Source organism: Etheostoma cragini, chromosome 17 (assembly GCF_013103735.1).
Source record: "Etheostoma cragini isolate CJK2018 chromosome 17, CSU_Ecrag_1.0, whole genome shotgun sequence".
NCBI classification, from domain to species: Eukaryota; Metazoa; Chordata; class Actinopteri; order Perciformes; family Percidae; genus Etheostoma; species Etheostoma cragini.
In genome coordinates this window covers 18,242,635-18,267,563 of record NC_048423.1, presented here as the reverse complement: position 1 = coordinate 18,267,563, position 24,929 = coordinate 18,242,635, and the positions used below count along the sequence as shown (strand labels likewise).

At 42.0% G+C, this 24,929-nt stretch overlaps 1 protein-coding gene across 1 annotated transcript in view; it reads right to left on the bottom strand.

Annotated features, from left to right (window-relative positions):
* Window positions 1–7,974, bottom strand: part of dact2 (dishevelled-binding antagonist of beta-catenin 2) — a 12,734-nt gene extending 4,760 nt beyond the window's left edge. The window contains exon 1 of the mRNA XM_034898533.1: window positions 7,911–7,974. Within this exon, the coding sequence (XP_034754424.1) occupies window positions 7,911–7,974 (64 nt within the window). The remainder of the gene's footprint in view (window positions 1–7,910) is intronic.
* Window positions 7,975–24,929: the final 16,955 nt, after the last annotated feature.

The following is a 24,929-nucleotide window of genomic DNA, read 5'->3' as shown; positions in this document are numbered from 1 at the left end:
AAAAACAGGCATTTAAGCAGTACAATCCACGTTTTGTACAAGAACTGAATTTATACATATAGTTCTGTGCAAACTCAAAGCTTTACTCTACAACGAGCACATCTATAGCACATACATTACGTTTTGGTTAATGCAATATAACACAAACTAGTAGCAGTGTTTCTATTTTGCTTAAGAAATAGAGACTTGAGAGAGAAAACAAAATACAAATGGTTGTGGCAAAATCGACCAGTGATAGATGAATGCCTCCCCCTTGTGGTTGTAAAGAATACTACCATTTGTTGACCTGCTCTAAGGGTTCAACCCTGATGTTGTCCTCAGGTCCACTTTGAGCCATTTTCATTTTTTTCATCACAAAAAAAGGGGCCTTTGAAATAAACTGAAAATGTCAACATTAGAAATATCAAATAACTTTGGAAAAAACGTCAAAAAAGCCACATCGAAAAAGTGACAAAAATGTCAGAAAATGCGATAACAGTGTTGGCAAAAAAATGGTTGATGGGAAGACAACACAAGAGTTAAGCCCCATGTATGTGTCTCTCCTGTGGTGAGAAGTAAGCTACTTTAAGTAAGAATGATCTTAAAATGAAAGTATACATAAAGAGAGAGAAGCTTTACAAAAGTACTTAAAAACGTGTTACAAGACTTTTGGAAAAAGGTTAAGAAACATTGTGGAGAAGTAGTTGAATATGAGTGTTTTGGACAAAATGAGGAAACATCCACCTCCAAAGACACCAACAAGTCATTCATGGAAAGATCTGATTGGATGATCTGATTGGATGTTGAAAATTAGGTGTCAGATCTCAATCCCGTAACAGCTCTGTGAGGCTGGTGAAAGTGGAATGATAGAAAATTATTCCCATTTTTTGGGGGATTTCCATAACATTCTGGGGATTCTGGAAAAAAAATCCCCATATTGTAAAGTGTCCTTTTTATCAAAAGGCAGGTTGATGTGCTGTTTGAGTACTGTGAAAGTATTAAAACCCTCAATCCACAGAGAATTGCACACAAACTGTTTCTTTTAATGAGCATGTAGGACTTCTGTATGTCACCACTATACTGTAAAAAGTCATTCCCCGGCTGCAATGATGATACAGAGTGCAGATGCGGAAGACCTGGAAAAGCTGATCAATCAGAGCAGACTGGGCTTTTTTAAGGAGGGTGTTTAATGAGACAAGCGCTAAAATGGAGTGCTTCACACACAGAATTCAGGCAGTATGAGAAAAAAAACATGGTTTTTGAAGATTAAAGCGCCTAAACGTTTTGTAGTAGAAACCTAGAATACAAGTATGAACCTGAAAACCAACATAAGAGGAAGCTGAAACAAAAAGAATTTCCCAATTATTTCAATGTATTCGTTACTGTGGTGATACATGAAGATGTAAATGACAGAGACCAAAGATATATCCTATGCACATACTTTGAATGGTTGCTGGGAAACTATCAATTGGATTAAAGTACACTCAACAAATCTAAGTCAGTGTGCTCAATGGCTTAAACAACTCCACACAGTGAAACGCATGACAGCCCGCCTGCAGACAAAAACAAAGACTTTTCCACAACTTCACGGATATTGTGTTTGAGGCTACGAGTGCTTGAATGAATGGACACTGACTGTACTTGAAAACTTAAGAATATCAACTGTTGTATTTAAACTTTAAAGTAAAGTCATTAAAAAAAAGATGGCATTCATTTATTAGAGGCAGTACTAGAATGTTTAAGTAAATAATACAGAGGGGTATTCATTAAATCAGTTCTAAAATCGGTTCCTTCCGTAATACCAGTCACAGTGGGAGAAGCTTGTGATGTACTCCTTTATGATTATTGAGTCATGTAATATGGAATCAGTGAAACTATTTGTTGTTGAAGGTCTGTGCTTTGTCATTTAGTCACCAACACGATACCTTATGAAATCATATCACTTCATTATTTTATCTCTGTTGTGCTCACAGTAATATGACTCACAGGCCCAGTATGTCTCTTCTTTTCTTTTTCATTTGGGCTGGGGTTCATGTAGCTGAGACGAAGGAAGCACTTCTCATTGTCAATAATCTGATAACAAATAAATGAGGGAATTGAGCCCACATCCCAGGCGAAGGAAACGTGGGGTCGGCTACAGACTCTCCACCTACTCTGCTGCTGTTCGCCCGTGGGGAGATTCTTTCATGCTCATATCTGCAGCTATCTTGAAGCTGGAGTTCAAAGGAAATACCAAAACGCCAGGAGGAGTGTGCACCTGTGACACAAACACACACACACACACACACACACACACACACACACACACACACACACACACACACACACACACACATATATGGTCTGCAGGAGCTAAATCAACACATTTTCTCAGTGTTAAATCATGGATTACATGCTGTGAATGGCATTTAATGCAACACAGTCACCTCAAGACACTAGAGGGCGATGTCACATCACTTCTCAATCTTGTGAGATTCATTTAATACTTTAAAATATTGTTGGTGGACAATTTCATGGCTGCTGAATATTTCTCTCATTTGTAAACATGAAACTGAATGACCCTTGGTGCAAGCTGAAGCTGTTTCATCCATTCACCATGCAGTTAATCATGAAATTTGAAGATTTCTTCGGGAGATATGGAGCTAGATCATTTTGTTTACTCATCCCTGATTGCAAAAACACATCCCCATCACTTTGAAGGTAGGCCCCTCATCAAGATGTTCCCATTATAGGAAATATACAGCGCATTGTGAAGCTCACTCCTTACAGGGATAGCGTCATGGCCTTGTGATGCTGCTGGCATACAACGCTGCATTGTGATGCCTGGATGTCCCTCTGCCCCCATCCCCTTCAAAGCACTTCCTTCAGGGTGACATCAGCTGGGGTGCTGCTCCAAAAGGTGCCCTCTATTTAGCAATCAAGTGTTGGCTTTGTACTGGAGTCAACATGGCCAGCCAACTTCTAAATCCTGTCTTGCTTCTCAAATAAAAATGTTTTACCCACCACTTTGCAAGGCTTTGTCCCACTCGAGGTTTCTCTTTGTGTGGCTCCTCCTTTGTGTTCCGCAGTTATCAGCAGATTTTCCATCCACCCTACTTTCCCCCCATCCACTTAAGAAATGATAAAGCAGCCAAATGTTGATAACGAGACAAAAGCACACGGGCAGGGATCCCTTTTACTATATGCATGCTACTTCTTCAAAACAACTGCAGTGGAAAGAGTTCGTACCTGCTCAGGAGCGCGATACAGACAGGAACAATGGAAGATGCTGCCCCAAACAGGTTGCGTGGGATGGAAGTCAGATGAGTAAACATTGGGTGTTGTCATACGTGGGACTGAGCGAGTGTCTGTGTGTATGTGTGAGAGGAAGAGCCAGGGAGTGAATAGGTTGTCAGCACTGTGTCCATGGAAAAAAAACAACCTTTACACATGTGGGCATTATGAGCTTATGACTTCAAAGGAGGCAAATCTGATATCATACAGAAGACACTCCGATGCTTGCTTGAAAAGAAGCAGGATTCCTACAATGGGTGTTGTTGATTTTAAGCTATTTCCGGGGGTTTGTGTATTGTCACATATTTCTGCGTGTGTTGTTCTTATTGCGTGTCAGGGGATTCCCATGCAGGTTCTCTGATTGAAAATCCCTTTCTCAGGTATTCTGTCATCAACACAGGATATAGGACAAAGATATAAGGAATTTTAGAGATCAAAGTGGCCTCTCGTGTCTCATAACAGAGCCTCCGTCACGCTGCCACCTCTGATCACTGCAGTACAGTACTGTCACCTCCAGCACAATCACCACACGCAAGAATGAGTATGTGACTGTACCTCACAACCTATGTTTGGATGTTAACATATGGCCCCTTAACAGTAGATCCCTGCTGAGTTACTGAGTGAGATTATGGAATCAGATTTGTATTTCCAAGAGAGTTTTACTGCCAATGAAATGCATCTGTTCTTTATCTGAAGCTTCTTAAATAGATCTACATCCTTTCAAAAGAAAGGCTTCCAGTGCATTCACCTCCATTTTGGTTTTGGGTTTTTTGAAACCATAGACTTATTTTTAATGCCGCTAGTGATTTCTAATCTAAAACACTCTAACTTTATTTGACCCATGACACATGTCAGGGATAGGCTCGCTGTGTGTTAAAATCCTGAAAGCAGAATTCATTTGTTGTTCTTAATTTATTGGACACTCCCAATGTATTCAAAGCTGCATCCAAGAAACGAAACGCGCCGTTACTTTGGACACTGACTGACATCCACAACGCATGTAACAGGTCATGTCACAGGCTTTTTTTTTACAAGGTATTTGAGACACGTTCTGTTTTATATTTGGTAGCGCCTACAGATAGTGTCAAACCTACTGAAGAGCAAAAGCTCAGACAGTCACCGCACAATCCGCCATGTTTTCCAATTCATCGTCAGTGGAGCAGCTCCAGAATTTATCTCCTGATCAAATCCCAGATTAGAGGCTTCTTTGTGTGTGTTTTTTGTTGTTGCTTTTATTGAGAGTTGTTCTTGCCACAAAATGTTGAATGAACTGTCTAATGTTGTTGGAATTGTCTTTACGGTTGCTTTACTTTATCCAATAGGAACATTTAATCAATAAATACAGACGGGTATTCATTAAAGCAGTTCTAAAATCAGTTCCTTCAGTTATACCAGTCACATTGGGACAAGCTTATGATGTACTCCTGACCATTATGTACTCCTAGACCTGTATGTTTAAAAAAGACCAATTGAATAATATTTAAAGAGTATTTTTGATAGCAGACTGTTTTGTGGGCACATGGAGGCCTGTTCCCAACGGTGGACCGGATCAGCCGTATCTCTGTCTATCATCGTGTCCACCGTGTGCTGAACTACCTCTTTAGACTTTCAGTTGATTTCCCCTCAGAGTGCAGCACCCCTGCACATAAGAGAGACCTTTATTCCATGTGCTTGCAAAATTATCTCCTCATCAAATTTTATTTGAGCTGAACTAATTTTTGTTTATTCAGCGAGTGAGGGAGTCTGGCTTTCATGCTGTACTCTTGCAAATCATAAAGACTTTTAGAAAAATTTAGACATCAGTCTAAATTAACTGATTTAGCGTTGCCTTGCCTATGCAGTGCAGTGTGCAAGCTCCATTGGAGAATTTAAAGCAGTAGCAGTCTATACCTCTTGTGTGACAAGATGGGGGAGCTGTTTGGAAATTGTCCCCCCCCCCCCCCTGTGTAACCCCAAGGGGATTTGTCAAGGGGCACAGTGTGCCATGCACAATTGCCGTGAATGTGAAGTTTTTTTTAATCATGTTTGTTTTGTTTACACCTGCTTCTCCCACACATATTTAATAGAGGTTCGATATAACTTATATTTGTGCACAGTGTGTGTCTGTTTGGGGAAAACAGAATTAACTAGACACAAGTCTGAAAGACATCATTCACCCGGGGGAAGGCAGGCCACATTTCAGGCGTGGATGTAAAAGTGTCAAAGTCCATACAAGAGTAACTTATCATGGTGAGTCTCAAAGGGCCCATATCTTTTCATAGGAGACACACGTCTGAGCTGTCTAAGACTTGGACGTGGTACTCAACTGACCCTGTCTGCAGGGCCCTGGACACCCACGCTACCCTGCAGCCTCCGCTGAGCTAGGGACTGAATTTAACATCTGTTAATAAAAGGAACATTATTGCTACAGTGCGAACCAGATTTAATGGATGACACAATATCACAGTCTCTTGTGGTTGGCTAGTCTCTGCTCTGTTTCAGTCCAAACCGCAGAACAGACAGAGACAGTTATTGATCTTAAACAGTTTCTTATTGCAGCCCTAAAGGTGGCAATTTACTTCTGGATAACAGAGTTGAGCAACCGTCTCAGCATGCACACAAAGAACGTACTGAAGGATACCGACATTTCTTCTTTTGGTCAAAGATGTTCATTGTGCAACTGTGGTTGAGTCAGCAATTTTTCGGAGTAACCCAACTGTGGCTCAATTGAGCTGCACAAAGAGATGTTTTGTAAAATTGCACATAAAGAACTGCAGTTCTGAAGACAGGATTGTTTCTGTTTTTAGCCCCTCTGGGGATGCCAGTGTTGGTCGGTCAGTTTACCACGTTGTTCGGGTATGAAATGCCTCAACAACTATTTGGTACAGATATTAGTGGTACCCAGAGGATGAATCCCAATGACTTTGGGGATCCTCTGACCTTCATGCGATTTCGAGGGACACTTTTTGTTGTCTTATTATGTATAAGGCGTATAACAAGACATTGACGTGGATTGATGTATTGATTCAATGATCTATGATCAAATACCGTTGATGCAAAGTGAAAAGATTGATACATGTCATCATCTTTAAAAAGGCACCTTTGTTTTGAAATTGCTGTTTTTTTAATTCTTTTTGTTAAAAACAACAATTTGTTTTTCATTAAAAAGTCTGGAAGTCAAATCATATTTTAGTTTTTTTTGTGAGATGACGTAAATTTAAGTGATTGTGTTAAATGAGCCTATGATATAGTATGATAGGCCCCTGACTTTCTGATATGACCAAATAGTTTATAGCTGTGCAACAAAACAATGTAATTTTGAGTTGTGATTTCACTTGTGATTTACATGGTGTATTAGGACCAGTATTTATATTTTACTAGTCTGCCTCAACAGAGTCTCAAGATCTGAACTGAACCTTTTAAAGGCAAAAGTGTGAAGGAATAAAATTAAAATAAACGGTCCCTTATCCCCCTCTTTCTCTCTCACGCACAAACTGATGCACACAGAGAGGAAGTCTGTTGTCCAACCCAGCATCCAGGCCGGGGAAGCTCTGCTGTCATAGAAAAATACAACACATTGTCGGTTGTTGTGTCCTTTGTCCTGTCTGTGTGCACTGTTTATGTATGTTTTATCAAGATGGTGGCAAAGACATTAAAGCCTGGTTCGGCTGCAACAACTAAATCTCCTCTTCTCCTTTAAAAGGGCAGCTATTTTGACGGAGCAAGTTTCTTCTTGCACACAGGAACACCAGCAGACCTGGCTGTAGACATCCACCAAGCCATCGCAATGCAGCTGCAACACAGACACAGGAGAACCAATCTCCCTCTTGTCTAAACTTCCCTCATGTCTGATCAGCATCTGATCCTGGCATCAAATCTTCATGAGATGAGTTTGTGCTGAGATATTTAGCCTTTAGATTTGGGTTCATAGAAATCTAACCACAGGCTATAACAGGTTGAGTTCTGAAATGCTGCCGTCTCCACACAGGTGTGCAAGTTAAAGAGGCCTCTTTATTTGTAGAATCACTTGAAGTTTTTCCACCTGTGGGGAGTTTGATGGAATTGGCCTAAGGGTGGCATTACAATCCGTTTGTCCACGCAGAATTGTTATTCATCAAGTGTGCACGCACAGCTGCCCCACTCCCCTTTCCCTTGTTCAGAAATAGAATAGTGTGAGGTCTTGTGTTGTGGAACACTGACGACAACCCAATGTGCTGTGTGGTTTGTGACCACCAATCCCAACCCCCAACCCCCATCCCAAACCAAAACAACCTGCAGCTCTCTCCTAGATTGGACTCGACAGGAAAACACCAGACTCAGGTGATCTTGTGCCCCTCAAACAAGCAGAATCAAGTGTGGGCTTGGGTGCAAGTAAATTACACTTAATTGGTTGAAGAGCTGAGGCTCATGTCAGTGTAAGCCGGTTCAACCAAAATAATACATCAGAGCACATTAATTTGTACTTGAGAGGAGATCAAATGTAAAACCCCAGGCTGACCCCTGAACACTTGCTCGTGAACCCTTCACCCCCTCCTCTGGTGTGCTAATCCTCCTGGAGCCCTCCATGGGAGCTCATGTGGCCCACAGAGGAGATGGACCGGAGGAGGATGAGGCTGACAGCACCAACACAGCTGGCCTGCTGAGCCGCGAGCTGGGATTGAAGGCCTCCTAGCACCCACGTTCACAGATGTGATGGTCCTCGATGAGAAGGAAAAACCACTTGCTCTGCCCCATGCCCGCCATGTGCTCGCCCCTTCAGAAACCACACTCCAGGGTGAACATTGTATGCTGGCCAGGGATCTGATGGCTAGGGGAGGCGTACGTGAGTCTGTTTCATTAGACACAGGACCACACAAGACTGTTGTTGGGTATTTCCATAAACATTTGAAATAAAAGGCTACATCTATCAAAAGCACCAGATTAAAGTTGGATTTTGCACAAACAAAAGACTTGGGGGCCGCTTTCCCAGAGCAATCATAGAGCCAGAGTCCACTGAAAAACGTATCTTTTGTTTTTGAGGTGTTTCCCCTCAACCATTGCAACTGGCGTGTCATTTAAATTATGAGCAAACAGGATCAATCTAGAGCCTATTCTTTCCCAAGAATATCATTTTAATGTAATTTAATCTCAGAAGCTAACTCACAAACATGAAATCACCAAGTTTATCTATCATTTGGATACAAGGAATCTGGCAAACAGGGCAACAATTGCTACGAATCTCTCCCTGGGAAGGAGCAATTATCCTTACCCTCTATCAGGGAGAGAGTGTGGATTAGAAGTGTTTGTAACAAGATAATGTGCAACAAATGTTTGCAAATTCCTCTGAGTGAAGCACTCCTCACATATTTGAAGAATGAGCGTTCTTAACTGTACTTGCAGACGTTAGTCTTGCTTTGTACTGAATGATATCCTCCTTTGACCAGGACATGACACCTTAAATAGAGGGAGCCAAAGGTCAAGCACATGGAGCCATTTACAAAAATGTGAGTGGCTGTGGGAAAGTTTTATCAGTTGGATGTCTTAAATCCTCTATCTATGCTCCTCGTTTTCTGCTTTGAAGGTTAATCTTGCATTATGTTTTAGGCAAGTTAGTTAAAAAAAGAAAAGAAACCAAGGCCATTCCAGTGCGGCGCGGAGGACATGAGGACTCCGTTGCCTTAATTGGTCATATATTTCTCCTGACAAAGCCTACAAAGCACTCATGTAAATCCTCCCAGTATCACATATCAGCGCAGGTATTTGAAGGCACAAGGTACAGCCAGATGACTCTTTAAATCAGTGTCCCAGGTCTGAATTCATGTATTTCTGTGTTTGGATGGCAAATAGATTTTGATGGAGTGGCTGATAGCAAAGACATGTGGTGGTGAGTTTCAAGAGCTGTTTGAGCCAAGAGCTGAGACGCGTGATTAGAAAGGGAAATTTTGGGGTGAAATAAAAACTCCCTGAGATTTTCTTGTGGTGAAAAAGTTGTGAACTACAGGGGAGAGGCAGGGGCCAAGGCCCCATAATATAGCCCTTCTCTCCAAGGCCAGGTCTGACGCAGGGAGCCCGACGCTCCGCAGATTGGGACAGAGCAGGTCTGTTTGGTGAGCCAACCATAGAAACCCTGTCACCTCTCTGCGCTGCGTGGAAACCCCTGTGCATGTGTCGCTACCAGCATCCCACAACAGCCACATGTTGACTGTGTTAATTTGTGAAGCTTCACCTGCACATAAAGATGTTTACAGACTATAACTGATCCTGATTTAAGACAAAACATCTGAAATAATGATTTCATGTGAACACAGGCTTGTAAAACATTTGAATGTATCATTTGAATCATTTAATAGATTTTATAAATATTGTCACGATAAACTTTATTAAAGTAATGGTTTGACATTTTGGGAAGAACACTTATTGAAGATTGAAAAGAAAAGAAGATTGATACCATTCTAAAAAATGTGAAGCGGGAGCCAGAAGCTGGTTAGTTTAGTTTAGCCTAGCTAAGTTTAGTTTAGATTAAAGACGGGGGATTGTTCAAAAGTAACAAAATCCATCAACCATGCCCTAATGAAAATGTAATACATTGTCAAGTCAACTTTATAACAAATAACACATTCTAAGAATTGCAAAAGTAAGACAAAACCAAACGGTGTAGAAAACTAAAAAAATTGAAAATGTCCAATATATTGGAAAATATAAAATGAAAGGGAAAAAGTATTCCTCAGTTGCCATTGCTGTTACTTATGAAGTGGGGGGATGGTGTTTAATTAGAATTTGTTAAATCTGTACTTTAATTTTGTGGTTTTACATGGGACGCCACTGTGGACATAACCCATTTTTGTGAAATCAATGTGTTAGTTGGTGACCTAATGAGAGATGCTGGTTACCTATGGACAAAGCGAGGCTAGGCGGGCTGTTTCCCCTTGTTTTCAGTCTTAACATAAAGATACGCTAACTGGCTGCTGGCTGTAGTTTGCTCAATGCATAGGATATGAGAGTGATATTGATCTTCTTAATTAACTCGGGGCAAAAAGCACATTTACCCATTCTTTTTAATAATGTTTCAGACTGAATGATACAGCAACTTACACATAATCAACAAAAGTTGTGAAGTTATAGGCATTAACTCCCAAAAGCTTACTGTAAAGGCTCAAAGTGAAAATGTCAGAGAGGATTTCTTTTGCAAATGTAGATGTGATGTATTTATATAGCGCTTTTCTAGTCTTAACGACCACTCAAAGCGCTTTTACATCATACAGGATACACTCACCGTTCACACACATTTATACACTATGGCCAAGGCTGCCGTACAAGGTGCCACCTGCTCATCAGATAAACACTCACACACATTCACACTCCGATGCGCAGCACCGGGGGCAACTCGGGGTTCAGTGTCTTGCCCAAGGACACTTTGACATGGGACTGCAGGGCAAGGGATTGAACCACCAACCTTACTATTGGCAGGCAACCACTCTACCACTGAGCCACAGCCGCCCCAAAAAAGCTTTGTCATTATTTTTTTTTCTATGTCAGTAAGTTCCTTGCCTGGTAACCAGCTGTTAGCAACACACGTTTTGGATTAGAATTGAATATGGTTTTGGCTGATTTCCTCAACACTCATTAAAGTTAACATCTATCTTACGCTGTCAAAATCCATATGTCAAGATCTGTGTTGGAAATGGTGAACCTTTGCTTAGTTGGGTCCTGATTTTGCAAAAAACAACAACATTAAAAACAAAACAAATTACATTCCTATCAGCCTCCTCTGAACTTTGAATTTAGTAGTAATTGACAAATGTTTGCATGCGAACAAACTACGCCTGCTAACATTGCCAACAAATATACCTTCTAAACGCAGCCTGGCCTCACAGAATTCTGTGAAATGACCAAAAACTGTTACGTGGTAGAAAACAATGGTAAAGTAAAGTCACTGAGAAGATGACGTCGCATTAAGAGCAACGGCAGCAAGTAGTATGAAAGCCAGAAAATCCGAGTTGTGAGGTTGGTTTGGGGGGGGGGGGGGGGGGGGGGGGTGGATGGGTCAAACAACACAGGGATGGGTCAAACAACACAGGACTTTCCCCCAAGAGACTGGAGATTGTGTCCCGCGCGTCACGATTCCTGAACCCAACCTTCCCGTTCTTCTTTTCCTAAACCCACCCTGTTTTTCTTTTCCTAAACTATCCCATTCTTCTTTTCTTAAACCCAACCCGTCCACTGTATGCAAACAGTCCCGTTCCTCTTCTCCTAAACCCAACCCGTTGGGACCGCCAATTCTTCCGTGGGCCTATCACAGAATTTTTGGCGATTCCGTGAAACTGGCACAGATTTTGAGTTAAGGGCCCATGTTCATTTTACGGAATTTGGTGAGATCATACCAACATTAGCAGATAGCTCCAAGCAATGCTGTGCATCGTGCTAACATTTAAGAGTAAGCTTAAAACTGTCCACTTTGAGGAATATAGTTGTTATTGATGAGTGAGGAGTGGCAACGTTTGGGATGTTTGGGTCATGTAAATCACAGAGTGTGGTCTAGACCCACTCTACCTGTAAAGCGTCCTGAGATAACTCCTGTTATGATTTGACAACTTTAAATAAAATTGAATTGAAATGAATTGCATGAGTAGAGCCTTTCAGAGCTGCTAATGTGGCTGCATTTGTGCTCAAAATACAAAGCAATAAAGCCCTTTATATATATATTAAGAGCAACGTCTTTAACTTACATAAATGTTAATTGATGTAAAACTGGACCATAAAAAGTTATTGTTAAACAGCCTTCACAATGGAAGAAAGCAGGTTTTGTTGTGATAGTAACTGTCCCACATTCAGACCACATGGCGGACATCCTGTGAGGTCCAGCTCACGTCAGATCACCCTGCCAGTTAAAACCACCATTTACTGATTAGTTCCTATCAGTTCTCTGTGTGACGGGGATGTGCACAGTGAGAGGCCCGGGTATCTCTTTGGGTATCTGAGCTATGTAAACTCACCGCTGTGGGTCATGGCGCAACATTTTCTTCCCCCGGCTCTGCACGAGGAGACGATGGCATAGGTAAAGAATAACAGATTACTCTCACGGCTGTGGCCTGCAGGAAGAGACACAGATAGTGTCATCACCAAGATGAGATGAGGAGCAAAGTGCCAGGGTGCCATGTCTTTATCATCACGGTTCATCTCTCACTGAACTGCAAGACTATACAAGACAGGTTGGCATGAATTCAGTGTAATCAAAAAGGTATCGATCATATTTTACCATCTGTCGGTAATGCCATTAAAAGCAACATTGCAGAGTGGCAGGAAAGTCATGATCTTGTTATAACTCGTCAAAAATGATTTACCCTCCTTTTGGGCCAGATGAAGTGAGCCCAAACTACAGCTAAAGGAGAGATTTTTCTGCTTTTCATGACAGGTTGTATTGTTTCAGCCCGAAATAACTAACACATGTGAGCCCATAGAACTTTATAACTTTAAAAAACTCAAATGATTGGCACCAGAGTTTAAACTTGAGTAATGTGTTTGTGTTTAAGGATGGCTAAGAAAGGGCTTGTTGATTGTGTATCACTGGTCCCGTTCCACTTACTCGACCTGCCACACACCCCGTGCCCTGTGGGACTGAATGGTTACATCACATCGCACAGAGATTTTAAAGCTTTTTTTTTTTTTTTTTTTTTTAAATGAGTTTGAGTTTATGTGCATGGAAGAGATATCCACAACTACAATGGAGAGCATGGCATAGGAGCTTTGCGTAGAAGAATTGGGGCTTGTGTTGCCTGGAGATTAAATAGACTTTATAAGGGAGCTCTCAGTAGGTCAAATGAAGAGTTAACTTTAGAAGTTCTAGACAAATTTAAAAGTATTATCGACATGCAAAGAAAAATACCAGGATTGGAAGCAGGATTAGGAGCCACACATAACTAAATCACATTTAAAAAGCCAATAAAAACTTCGTAAAATGAGGCATGAATGCTTTCTTGTGCCACTAAATATTAGATTATGCAAGTAATCCTCTCAGTCAGCGATGGCTTGGAATTTAAGGAGGCACCGAAGGCCAAGTTGTGTCAAGCCGTCAACTCCTTTGGCTAGCTCGTCGCTACGCAGTCCTCGCTGTTTGTGATTGATGACCATGGCTTGGACATGACCTAGCCCAGTGAGGAGCCTTCCTAGCACTGACCAACACTGAACACTACAGGGTCTTACTCAGCTTACATCATGGTAGAGAGAGTCATAATGCAGCCCCATATTTCTTAAACGTTGATATGTTCTTGCTAGCAAAACAACTACGCATCTGAATTAGCGGGCTTAGGTCTGGAAGGAATCATAAAACTTCCATCTTGATCCGGATGGATTAAGTGGTGAGTTTGAACTAGCATGCAAAAACAAACCTGGGTCGATGCCTCTTTCATGGTTTTGATTTCAGCGGGTGTTTGCCAGGTATTCATCAGAGTTGCAACATAACTTACGTTCTGATGTTTTCTTAAAGATAAGCCTTCATTCTGCTGGGTTCAATCCCAGCATGGCAACATGGCAAACAGAGTCTTTGGGCGCCAACTGTAAGTGTCACACCTGATTTTATTGACAACCATAATGATTATATTTCACGGACTGTAGTTACTACAGTCAAAATATTGTCTTAAAGCCTGAGAAACTGTATGGTGCAGGGTCTAAACAAAATACACAAACACACACAAGGAAGGGTTTGTGGACGGAAATCCTGTTTGCTTACACTGCAAATGTTGGCTTTAATAATTTCGGTAGAAACGATGTCATGCAGTTTTTTTTTGTCCCTGGAATTCTTTAGGTGGAATCATTTAAAGATGACAAATCACTGGCAGAGGATAGACAGGGAGACAGTGAGATAACAGGGAGGTGCTGAGAGTGTGGGAAGGAAAGACAAAGTGAGAGAGAGTGGATTGTGCCTTTCTGTCTATCTGAGTGCACGTAAACCCTTTGTGCAGTGGGGGGAAGATTGAGCTCTGAATCATCTAGATTGTTTAAAAGTCCCATCCCTCTTGTGTCTTGGCAGACAAGGCACAGACTGGGGTGTCCATGTGGGTGACTGTAAATGAAACATTCCACGCTGAGTTCAGGACGGGGTTCTCCTAGACTCATCATCCGTCACTGCATAAAGCTCGCTTCCTGCACGCTCCCTGGAGCAGCCTATTCTTCTGTCCACGGTGAGCCGGGCAGTGAATTCTCAGGGCCCTCCTTGTTGAGAGCTCGCTGTAGACAAACTCAAGTGGATTCTCTTCAGACATAATCAGTAAGTCTCTTTGTGCTCTGCTGAAACTGAAGACAAATTGGGACAAAATCAGCCCAAAGCCGTCCAGACTCACACAAGCAACTCATTTTCATTAAAAAAAAACAACATTTATTAATGTTAGGAAATGAATGAATGAATGATATTGCTTCGCTTTCAAGCTCTTTCTCAGCAGCTCTTGCTTTGCCTGGGAGCTTCCCATTACAAACACCATACCGTTGGTTGCTGAGCAGCTGTAAGGGAACAATTTGGTTTTCAGTGCCTTGGTCAGGGGCACCTGGAAGAGGTAAGGGTGAAAATCATGTAAAGATATTCAGCTCTATGGGGAATCCAGAGATCCAGAGTTTTGGGGCAAATGGGTGAACTTCTTCTGTTTGTCTCCGGTGTGTGTCTGAGCCTGGCTCTTAATTTGCAGGTGTTTATGTGGATAATTTTTCATAATGCATTTTGGAGAGGAGTGAAAAGCTCTCCTCAGGGAGTGAACGGGCCTGGGTAGCCCTCACATCTGAAGAGAGGCCTAATGGGAGAGCAAACACAGTGATTACCATGGCCCCTTTACAAGGAGCAGCCTGCAGAGAAAGTGGACTGCTGCACCTGAACAAGCAGGCATGTGTGTGTGTGCGCGTGTGTGTGTGTTTGCGTATGTATGTGCGTTTTTTTCATGTTCATGCTGTGCATGTGGATGCATCTTTATGAGTTTATGCACGTCTTAATTTTGGACACGGCAGGACGTCACTGATGTTCCACAGTGCTGTCAAATTCTTGAAACATTTCTATTGTCGACTTTTACATTAGTGATACATTTGCACTCCATTTAGAGCAGCACTTGCCAAATGTTTGTCACTCATGCAAAAGTATTTAACATGAAAAAATACTTATATTTGATAAGTTATAAATCGTTGATGAAGCGTCTCTTTAAAAAAAATATTGAAACAAGGGCCCCTTTCTTTTCAGAATAGTTTTATCTTGAGCAGCGTGATCCACGATCTTATGTTTGATCCTGAAGTTTAGATGACGAAGCACGAAGCTGGCTTATTTACAATATTTTTGCCATCTTTGAATTTTAAGGACCATTGTGCAAGATGTATTTAAAATAACAATTCCTGAATGGACAACAACGTTAATTAGCAATTCATTTTATGGGATGACCTTCAATTAGTACAATTTTACTGCAAAGTACAACATAACTTCAAGGTGAAATGGCTTAAAAGCTGTGAATTATCGTAAAATATATTCAAAGCGTGAATTCGTCATCATGGTGTTCTGGTGGCTTGCATGGGCTTTTAGGATGCTAGCCATGTACAGTTGGTGCAGGACAGGGGACCTTTAATGCATGCCATTCCTCCACGCTTGCCCCTTTTGTCGTGTTACCGCTCTAATGAGTCAAATAAAGGCAAAGATGGCATAAGGATTCTGACCAAAATCATCACCATCAAAGTCAACCAAAGTGCCCAAAGAGCAGATATTTTTTAATATAGACACAGAGTACAGCCTTGCATGCATCGCACGTTTGATAAATTGTCCATTTGTGTGGATTAGTAAATATTTAAACATATGTTTATTGTATATTTACTTTGTATTTACATATGTATTTTATAGTAATACCTTTATTCTTTTTTAAATGATTCCCAGCATGCCAGCCCCGTGCTGTGGTGTGCCATGTCTCCTCAGGGACTGAGGCTGTTGCATAGAGGGGCTTTCTCTGCAGCACACGGGCCCTCTTCACTCTGTGTTGACTTAGTAAATTACTTGGGATGTCAGGGCCCAACCACAGCTTATCCTCCGAGGGGGAGGGGGGGTATGCAGTGTGGCGGTGAGAAAATGAGGGAGTGTGAGAGAGAGGGAGACAAATCATTGTGGAGGGCTGGAGTGCAAAAATCAGACATGGAAAGCTTCAGATAGGAGTCCAAGTTGTAGGTTTGGGAACAGAAGACCTGAGGCAAGGATGGAATAGGGACACAGGAAAAACTATTTGCTTTGTCTCTGCAACAATCAAAACAATCCTCTCAGACAACAGAACTTTATAACGTTGAAAAAAGCAGTTCGGGACTAAATAATACCGGTAATTCCTTCATTTTAAGACACAAACCTCTCAAAGTTAATAGAAAAAGGCCCCTCACATTTTTTCTCCATGTTGAAATGTGTAATTTTAAGTGTATTAACCCTCACCCATAAAAGGTTTGTTGGGTATGTTTTTTCCCTCGCCCGTGTGTAGCCGATCCAGGTGGATGGAGGAGGCCAGTCAGAGAGAGTCCTGCAGGGCACACGGCTGTGTGGTATGCGTGCTGGGCGCTTAGGGCTGTCTGTGCTGCAGCCTGTCAGCAGTGAGGCGCGCAGACTGCACACCTGTGGCCCCTGTGCTTAGTCCTGTTTGCTTTGACACCTCGGATGCTGTCTCCTTCAACAACACATCTTTCATGCTTGCCATCAACCTCATCAACCTGTCGCCCACCACCTCTCCTTCTCCTTTACACACACTTTTTTTTGTCTTTTTGTTAATGGCTCCGGCAACTTTGAAAAAAAATCTCGTTCTTTTTTATCTTTGCTCTTTTATTTCAGTTTAGGCAGAAAAATGTGTAATGTAAACTGGGTAGCACCTCGTTCCTTCACAGTAGGTTTCATAGTATCTCAGGTCAGAGTTTTCCAAATGTGTTGAATTATGGGGTGAAACAGGCTTTATGTCCGATTCATAGTGGCCAGTTCCCTTGCACTTCATTGGCATCTTACTTTGTTTTCATTTACTCATTTTGTTCTTCAAATTCACATTTTCCCCCTTCATCTGTCCTCAGACCGCGCTGAGCCTTTGATAGGGATGATGGTGGCGGAGCATGGGAGTGATGGGGGTGGAGGGTGATGTGTGATTGTGGGTCGGTGTGTCAGTGGTTCCCCAGGACCAGCTCTGAAAGGATGTGACTGAACCCCTGGCCAAGTGAAGAAGAAAAAATGTTCTCAAAGAAGCGCTTTGTGTGCAATCATCAAGCCATGATAGTGCCACAATCGCCTTGTCTAATTTGTCATAACATGCTTGGCCATTTGTTGACATCCCACCACTTGGCCCCGCCTCTGCGGGTCTTTGAGTCTAACTGGCAAGAACCTGATTCAGGGAGTAATGGACTGGCCTTGGCATGTAAACAGCAATGTTATTATTGTCGTGCGTACAGCACAGCACACGTAAATACAATTTAAGAACAAAAGAATCAAATGCTAAAATCTGCGTGTAATTTTGCAGACTTCAATATGTTTTTCCCCAGTAAAATCCGCTATTCACCTAAAATATAAAGCTGCTGCCAGCAGGTAGCTTAGCTTTGCACAAAGAAAAGGGGGGAAACACTTTGCCTGGCTTTGTTTAAAAACTCTGCTTACGTCTGGCATTCAAGGAAGTGGGTGGGTCCTTTACCAATCCAGGCAAAGTAAGCGTATTAGTATCTTTAAAAAAAAAACGTATTCAGCGTTTGCATAAGACATTAAAAGACATACGCATCAAATGTAAGGCAATATAAAAAGACACATACAGGATTTGGAAGAGTAAAATGAATTTGATAATAAAAAAAGGACTTAAACTAAATGAACAGGAAAGGGACAATTACAGGGCAGTTGTAATACCATGCCACACCATGCCATGTTTTTAACACTTTAAAACTCAATTTAAAAGATGTGAGAGATGAGCAGAAATGCCATCTTTAGTTTTGACCTTAGAGACTGTGAGCAAACCCATCCCAGATTATCTGAAAGGTAAGTATCAGAAACATATCTTGGCTCTTAACCATTTGGTGCTTTATAAAGCATTAGAGGCATTGTAAAATCAAGTGATACACAGGAAGCCAGTGCAAAGATCTAAGAAATTCTTTTTTCGGACTCTAGCCGCGGCGTTCTGAATCATGGTCTGATTGACCTTTTAGAGTGACCTGTAAAGAAAACAGCAGTTGACTAAAGAAAAATCTACAAACAAGATTTCTAAGACTTACTGAGACACACGTCCTTTCCTTTCCTTTCCTTTTTTTCTTGATCTAACCCTGGCCCCGCTCAGGGCTACAGACAGATCTGAGGCAGCTTCAGTAAAATGTCGGGTCTTTGCTCTGATACAGACATTCAAAACTAATGCCATTAAAGCAGCCCTCTGACACTGGACATTCACATAACCTGACTTCTAACGTTTTTCAACTGGCAGCGTGGAGGGGGGGCTGCAACAAGAGCCTCTTTCAAGGGCATTTCAGCGCGGATTACAGCGGCTGACTGCTCCCCACGTTTGAACAATGTGGCCACAAGGCCTTCATGATTTGTCGCTTTACTGGATGCGGCAGATCTAATAAATCATTAAATCACCTTATTCACCGTTGAAAAAATCAGGGAAAAAGATTAGAGTAGCATGAGAACCATACGCATAGACAGGAAAGAAGAAGGAGGGGAAGAGGAGGAGATATGTTTTCTGTCTTACTCATAAATATTACATTTAAGCATTCATGTGAAAAGCTAGAATTCAGGTAGATTCATATTTTGCTATAAAAGCATTTGACTTCTGCCTGATTAAAGTGCAACATTTATAAAGCGGTAGTCTTTCAACAGAGGTCACCATACTTCAATTCCAGATGCAGAGTTAGTCAGAGGCTGCAGGATTGATGAAAGAAAGAATCTTGAGATGTGTTTACTGTTGGCCTGTCGAGTTTCTTTCCTGTTGCTTCTGGCTTGTTTGTAAGCTGTATAATTTAGTGATCTATTAATCTACTTCTGTGTTCTTCTGGTGATTTACAGCGAGTGACTGGAGAAGAGTTATGTGATGAGGAGCTGCTTTGTCCCGGACTTGTTTAAAGCCGGAGCTCAGCAGTCAGACTCTTTCAGGGAAAGTACAAAGCCCTGCCTGGTGGTCTGCACAAATGCCTGGATGATCTGCCCAAAACACGCTGGATGGTGGGGTGGCAGAGACACACCTGCTTTGTCAACACCATCTTCCTCACTACTGCGGCCAACTGAAAATACCACCTCTATAATTGCAAAGGCTGTAAGACACCATAGATTTGAAGTAGCCTGGGTTTCAGAATACCAAAAGAAAGAACACTGAACTTGATGGTGTGGAGATCATTTCCTGTTGTGTTAAGTTTGTTGCATCAGCTAAAGCAAGGTAACATGTCCTCGGTTTGAAGATAAACTAAAATAATTAAAGGGAAATATAAAAAAAAGAAATAAGCAACAATGAAGATATGAACAGTAAATCCATAGTATGTACCATTAGGAGCCTTTTATTGCAGACTTCATGATTACATCACAGTGTTGAGCCTGGACCGTGGGATGTTTGAAAGCAATTGTTCAGAAGATCTGAGTAATCTTGGTGCAGAGTCTTGGGTTATAACATCTGAAATGCAAGAGGGTGCCATGAAGGGCTTTAAATGTGATCATGAGGATTTTGATTCAAATTCTGAAGCATACAGAAAGCCAATGGAAGTCGGCCACAACGGGGCTAATGTGCTCTCTTTGTTTGTCAGAAGTCTGGCTGCCGCATTCGGAACCAATTGAAGTCGAGCAATTGCAGACTTGCTTAAACAGGAAAATATGGAGTTTCAGTAATTCAGGCGATAAGAGATTTGCTTTGCTTTTCAATAGTCTTAGGCACAGCTGAACAGATTTTGGCATCATTTCAGAGTTGCAAAAAACAAGACTGAACCAAAATCTCAATTTCACGATAAAACTTCAGGTTCTCATCAAACACACCAAGATTTCTAGCAGATGGTTTTATATTCCCTGCTAAAAGAATAGTCTTTCACTATTGGTATGGGCCAATGACCAAGATTTCTGATTAGTCCATCTTCAGCTGTTCACATTCAAGCTAACAATTGCTGTGTAAAAAACGATCTACTGAGGCATCTCCTGGTGGAGGGGAAAGTCAGAGGATCACCAAAGTCAACAGGATTATTGATCTGGGAAACATGAACGCCTATACAATTTGTTCTGCCAATTCATTAAGGAGGTGCTGAGATATTTCACCCAAGAGAAGACTTTGCCCCACTGGTAGCAGTAGACAAAAAGATAAAGGAACAAGAAAGTTAGTGGGATTCAACCTCTGGGAATCTTGTACAGAATTAAATACCAATCCATGCAATAGTTATGACATTTCAGTCTGGACCAAAGTTGTGGACTGGTCGGACAAACAACCAACAGACCCATGCAGAAGCAATGCATGAACGTACCGCATTTTAGAGCTATTTAAGGTCAAAGCACAATGACAAATTCCATTTAAAATGTACTGCTTCATATATTTGCAAAAAGTCTTTGACACCTCACCTGTGTTTTTTGTTTTTTTGTTTCTGGTATCTCCGATACCAGAAGCCTGTGACTTTCCTCCAGAACATCCACCTGGATACCAGAATGACCCCGCTTATCACCTTTGACCCCTCAAGACTGGAGTCCCCCCACCTGAGTGATGTGTTGTCCCCCAGTGTTCACCTGATGTTTGGATAGACTAACTGCTTCTCAAAACAGAAGAGACATGGTGGGGCAGGTCACCAAAGAGAGAGCAAAACAAAGAGTCAGATTTCACAGACCCTCTATCAATCAAACATCTTAGAGGCACAATCACGCTTTCTACAGGAATCCTAGCGGCTTCAAAGGGAAACCTGGGGGGGGGACTTTTCTTCGCTTCTGAACACGGGAGACCAGCAGCAGTGTTTATTGTATTTTGTTGCTACTTGACACAACCTGAGGATGTTGGTAAGACTGTGGTGCACCAACTAACATGGAATGAATTCAACGTAAAAATAATGCATAAAATGAATCCTTTGTCTTTCATTTCTGCAAAGTAATACTTAAGGCTGCACAGCAAGCATGGGCAAGCTCTTGTACATTCCCAAACATAAATTAGCAGGACAAATGAATTTGCCTACTGTTGTGCTTTGTATACGGCACGCTGATTCGGTGCCTGCACTGAGATATACGAGCATTGTTCTAGTGTAAAGATCAACAGAAAGGTTTGTGTGAAAGGTTGATCTGTGACTGATTCAGCTTGTTCAGAGAGGCTTAGTGTGGAGTTATCACATTTACCAGACCACAGATTCAGCTTCCTCTCAAAGCTTCTTAGCAAGGTGTTTGTGTGCATTTTACTCTAATCTGTCGCCTGTTTGTAAAGTGTGTAAACCTCCAGAGTTGTTTTGAACTGTGTAATAATCTTTCTTCAATTATAGGGACAGATTCCTGTTTTCAGTTCATCTCTACACGCCACGGCTGAGATTGATGGACCAGTTTGCTTTGAAACGCTTCACAGAGGATCTTTGGCCAAACTGTTTATTGATATACTCGTCAGTCCGTGGCTACACATGGAAGTCTGTTTTCCTCCCCACCACCTCAGTCACCCAGTCTCTCCCACCCATCCACCCACCACCCGCCATCCGCCTCGCCTGTGCACCTGTCTGTAGCAGGCAGCTGTGGGTGGGCGGGTCTTGGCTGTCAGTGGAACATTCCAGAGGAGAAGTCACCCCGTTAATCCCTTGAGTTTAGGCCCGACAGCACCCCCCACCTCCCTCCCTCACTACCTCCAGTACCCCTCATTGCCTCTCTCCCTTTCTCCCATCGTTGCCCCTTCCTCAGGCTCAAATGGGATACTACTATGTCAAAGGTAGACACTGTGAGACTGAGATTAAAGGACGAGAACCCCCCCATGTGCACACCCACCCTCCAGCTCCCAGGCCCAGAGGTTTTAATCCCTCCAAATATTCAAGAATGAAAGCAAATATTGTTACGTCCAGATCTGCAGGCTTGTTTGAAGGGAAAGGGCTACGTGGACACACAATACATCGCTGTAGCTTTCTACAGATTGGTTGTTTCTCAGTCATCTGCTGCAGGTTTCTACAATATATCAAAACAAAAATCATGTGAAATTACTATAATTCACATGATGAATGCTTTACACATTTTCAGAATTGTGCTTTATATTCTGTGACAGTGTGTCTCAGTGGGTGTTTGGAGGTGTGAAGGCCATGCACACATACACATTTCTGTCTCTTGTCTACTGAAAATGTCACTCCTCTAATTGCCCATATCACTCTCTCAGTATCACGTTTTTTCTCTCCCACTGTCTATTAACTGTGATTCAAACAAGAGTCTCTTTATCAACCCGGGAAATTCTGATGTCAAGCCAGATTCTGAACTTGGCAGCCATCCCATTCAGCTGGAACACATAAATGAGAAAAACTTCACAATTCACCCTACGAGCGCAGAAGACGATGTTCCCTTCGGTTGTTTTTCTTTAACACCGCAGACACTCTTTCTCAAGCGTAACATTTTATCTTGCTCAGTTGGTCGTTTGGCAGGGAAGACCAAATGCTGTTTGTGTCCATCTCAAGTAAGAAAGGCTGATACACTGTAGCTGTGTAGCAGTCTGGACAACAGCAGTTGTTGCTATGCATTTTAAGCGCTGAAGAGGAAAATATCCGCTGAATGGCCGTATAATTGGCTGGTATAAGCAAAAATGTGCAGTACTTTGAAGGAGTACATTGATGACGCATTGCTTTAAAATAATCATTCAACATTTTGAAAAATACACTTTCCACTTTCTCTCAAGCATTAAAGGAAAAAACGTAATACCAGTCAGATGTCTGTATGATGAATATGAGATAGCTTAGCATAATGATTGAAAACAGGGGGGAACTGCTAGCCTTAGTCTAAAGGTAACAATCTGTCTTCCAGCCTCTCTTAAACTCTCTAAATAAATATTATATCCCGTTTGTTTAATCTGTACAGAAAAGACAAAAAACAAAAATGAGTGGTGTTTTTTGCGTGGGTCATGTGTAGAACTATTTCTTAGCCAGTAGTAACTTATAGAGTTTCATCAAATCAAATTATTAGAGATCAATCATAGATCAAACTGTTCACTACCCATAACCAGAAGGACAAATACTTTGCTACTGTACTCAAGTAGAATTTTCATGTCTCTGTATTTTCCTTCGTAATTTTTATTTTTCGGAAAATTGTACTTTTGCTCCACTAAATTTCCTAAATAAAATGTATACTTTTACTCCACTACATTTCCCCAAGCATCTTCGTTACTCATTGCTCCAAAAAAAAAATCTAAACAAATTTGTTACACTGGAAAAAAAGCAGGATTGGCAAATCACTGCTCATGGATAATACTATCCATGGATGGGTTGGGAACTGGAGGGTCACTGGTTCAAGTCCCCGTATGGACCAAAAGTAGGGAGTGTGGATTGGTGGCTGGAGAGATGCCATTTCCCCTCCTCGGCACTGCCAAGTGCACTTGAGCAAGGCACCGTACCCCCCCGACCGCTCAGGGTGCTGGTTCAGCTGGCAGCCCGCTCACTCTGACATCTCTCCATGTATAGTGCATGTATAGGTCCTGAGCATGTGTGTATTTCAGGCCTGTGTGTGAGTACTAACAAAAGTGTGTACACAGAGTGTAGTGCAGTAATTTCCCCATTGGGGACTAATAATCAAATTATTATTATCATTATTGTTAATATCAGGCACTTTAAGACTTTACCCAAGTATTATTCTAAAAGGAGATTTAAACTTCTACCATAATTATTTTCTGGTAAGATACTTGAACTTTTACTAAAGTTTTGCTTTCAAGTACTTTATGCAAGACTGCCCCATAACAAATTATAACATAATATAACATATAAATACATATTGTAATTTTGAGGGAAGATAAAGTTCGTGAAAAGGCTCATTGTGTGAGTGTAACATATAACACCTTTTGTTTTACTTTTGCACGTTGTACATTAAAAAAGTCACACCTCCTCTAGCAATTCATTTTCTTGAGTGTAATGGCTGGCGGTGTCCTGCGGTGCTAGTTGAGCTGTTGGGGTGTTTGGGCCACACCGGGGGAAGCAGTATGAGAATGAGAGAGGGTCCCAGGGTGCAGGCCGTCCTCGTGCTGTTTACCCCCAGACCTGAGGCCCTCAGAGCGCCAGGGGAAAGCCGTGGCTGGGCCAGAGGCTGTTAAAGCCCTGATGGCTTTTGACAGTAATTTCTTCATGAGTCCACAACCCGCAGGGCCTGCCAGTGGTGAGATCGGGTGCCTCCTCTTGCCCATTAAAGCACACAAACTGTGCCCACAAACCTCGCTCAATGGTATCTCTGTGCTCAGGGAGTGTGTTTGTGCATGTGTGAGTGAAGTGAGGACGCAGGACTGAGGAGCAGGAGAGGGGGAGGCCTCGCCAATCATGAGACGGTCCTGGTAACCGGGCCAAAAGGTTTGGATGCTTTTCTTCAGCTACTCCATCAGTTCAGGCAAGAATCCAAGCCATTAGGGGAACATATTTGGAAAACCATGCCTTGACATCCAGCCAAATCATAAAAGGTGTTTGCATGCATCTCAGCCCAGGGGAGTAGAAATCACAAATGACAAGAGTTAAGCATTGTGTTGGGTGGAGGTTGGAGCAGTTGAGCGGCTGGCTAAATGAATTAGGTGAAGGTTGATCAGTTTGTTGGACGAGGAGAGCAGCAGTAAGGTGTA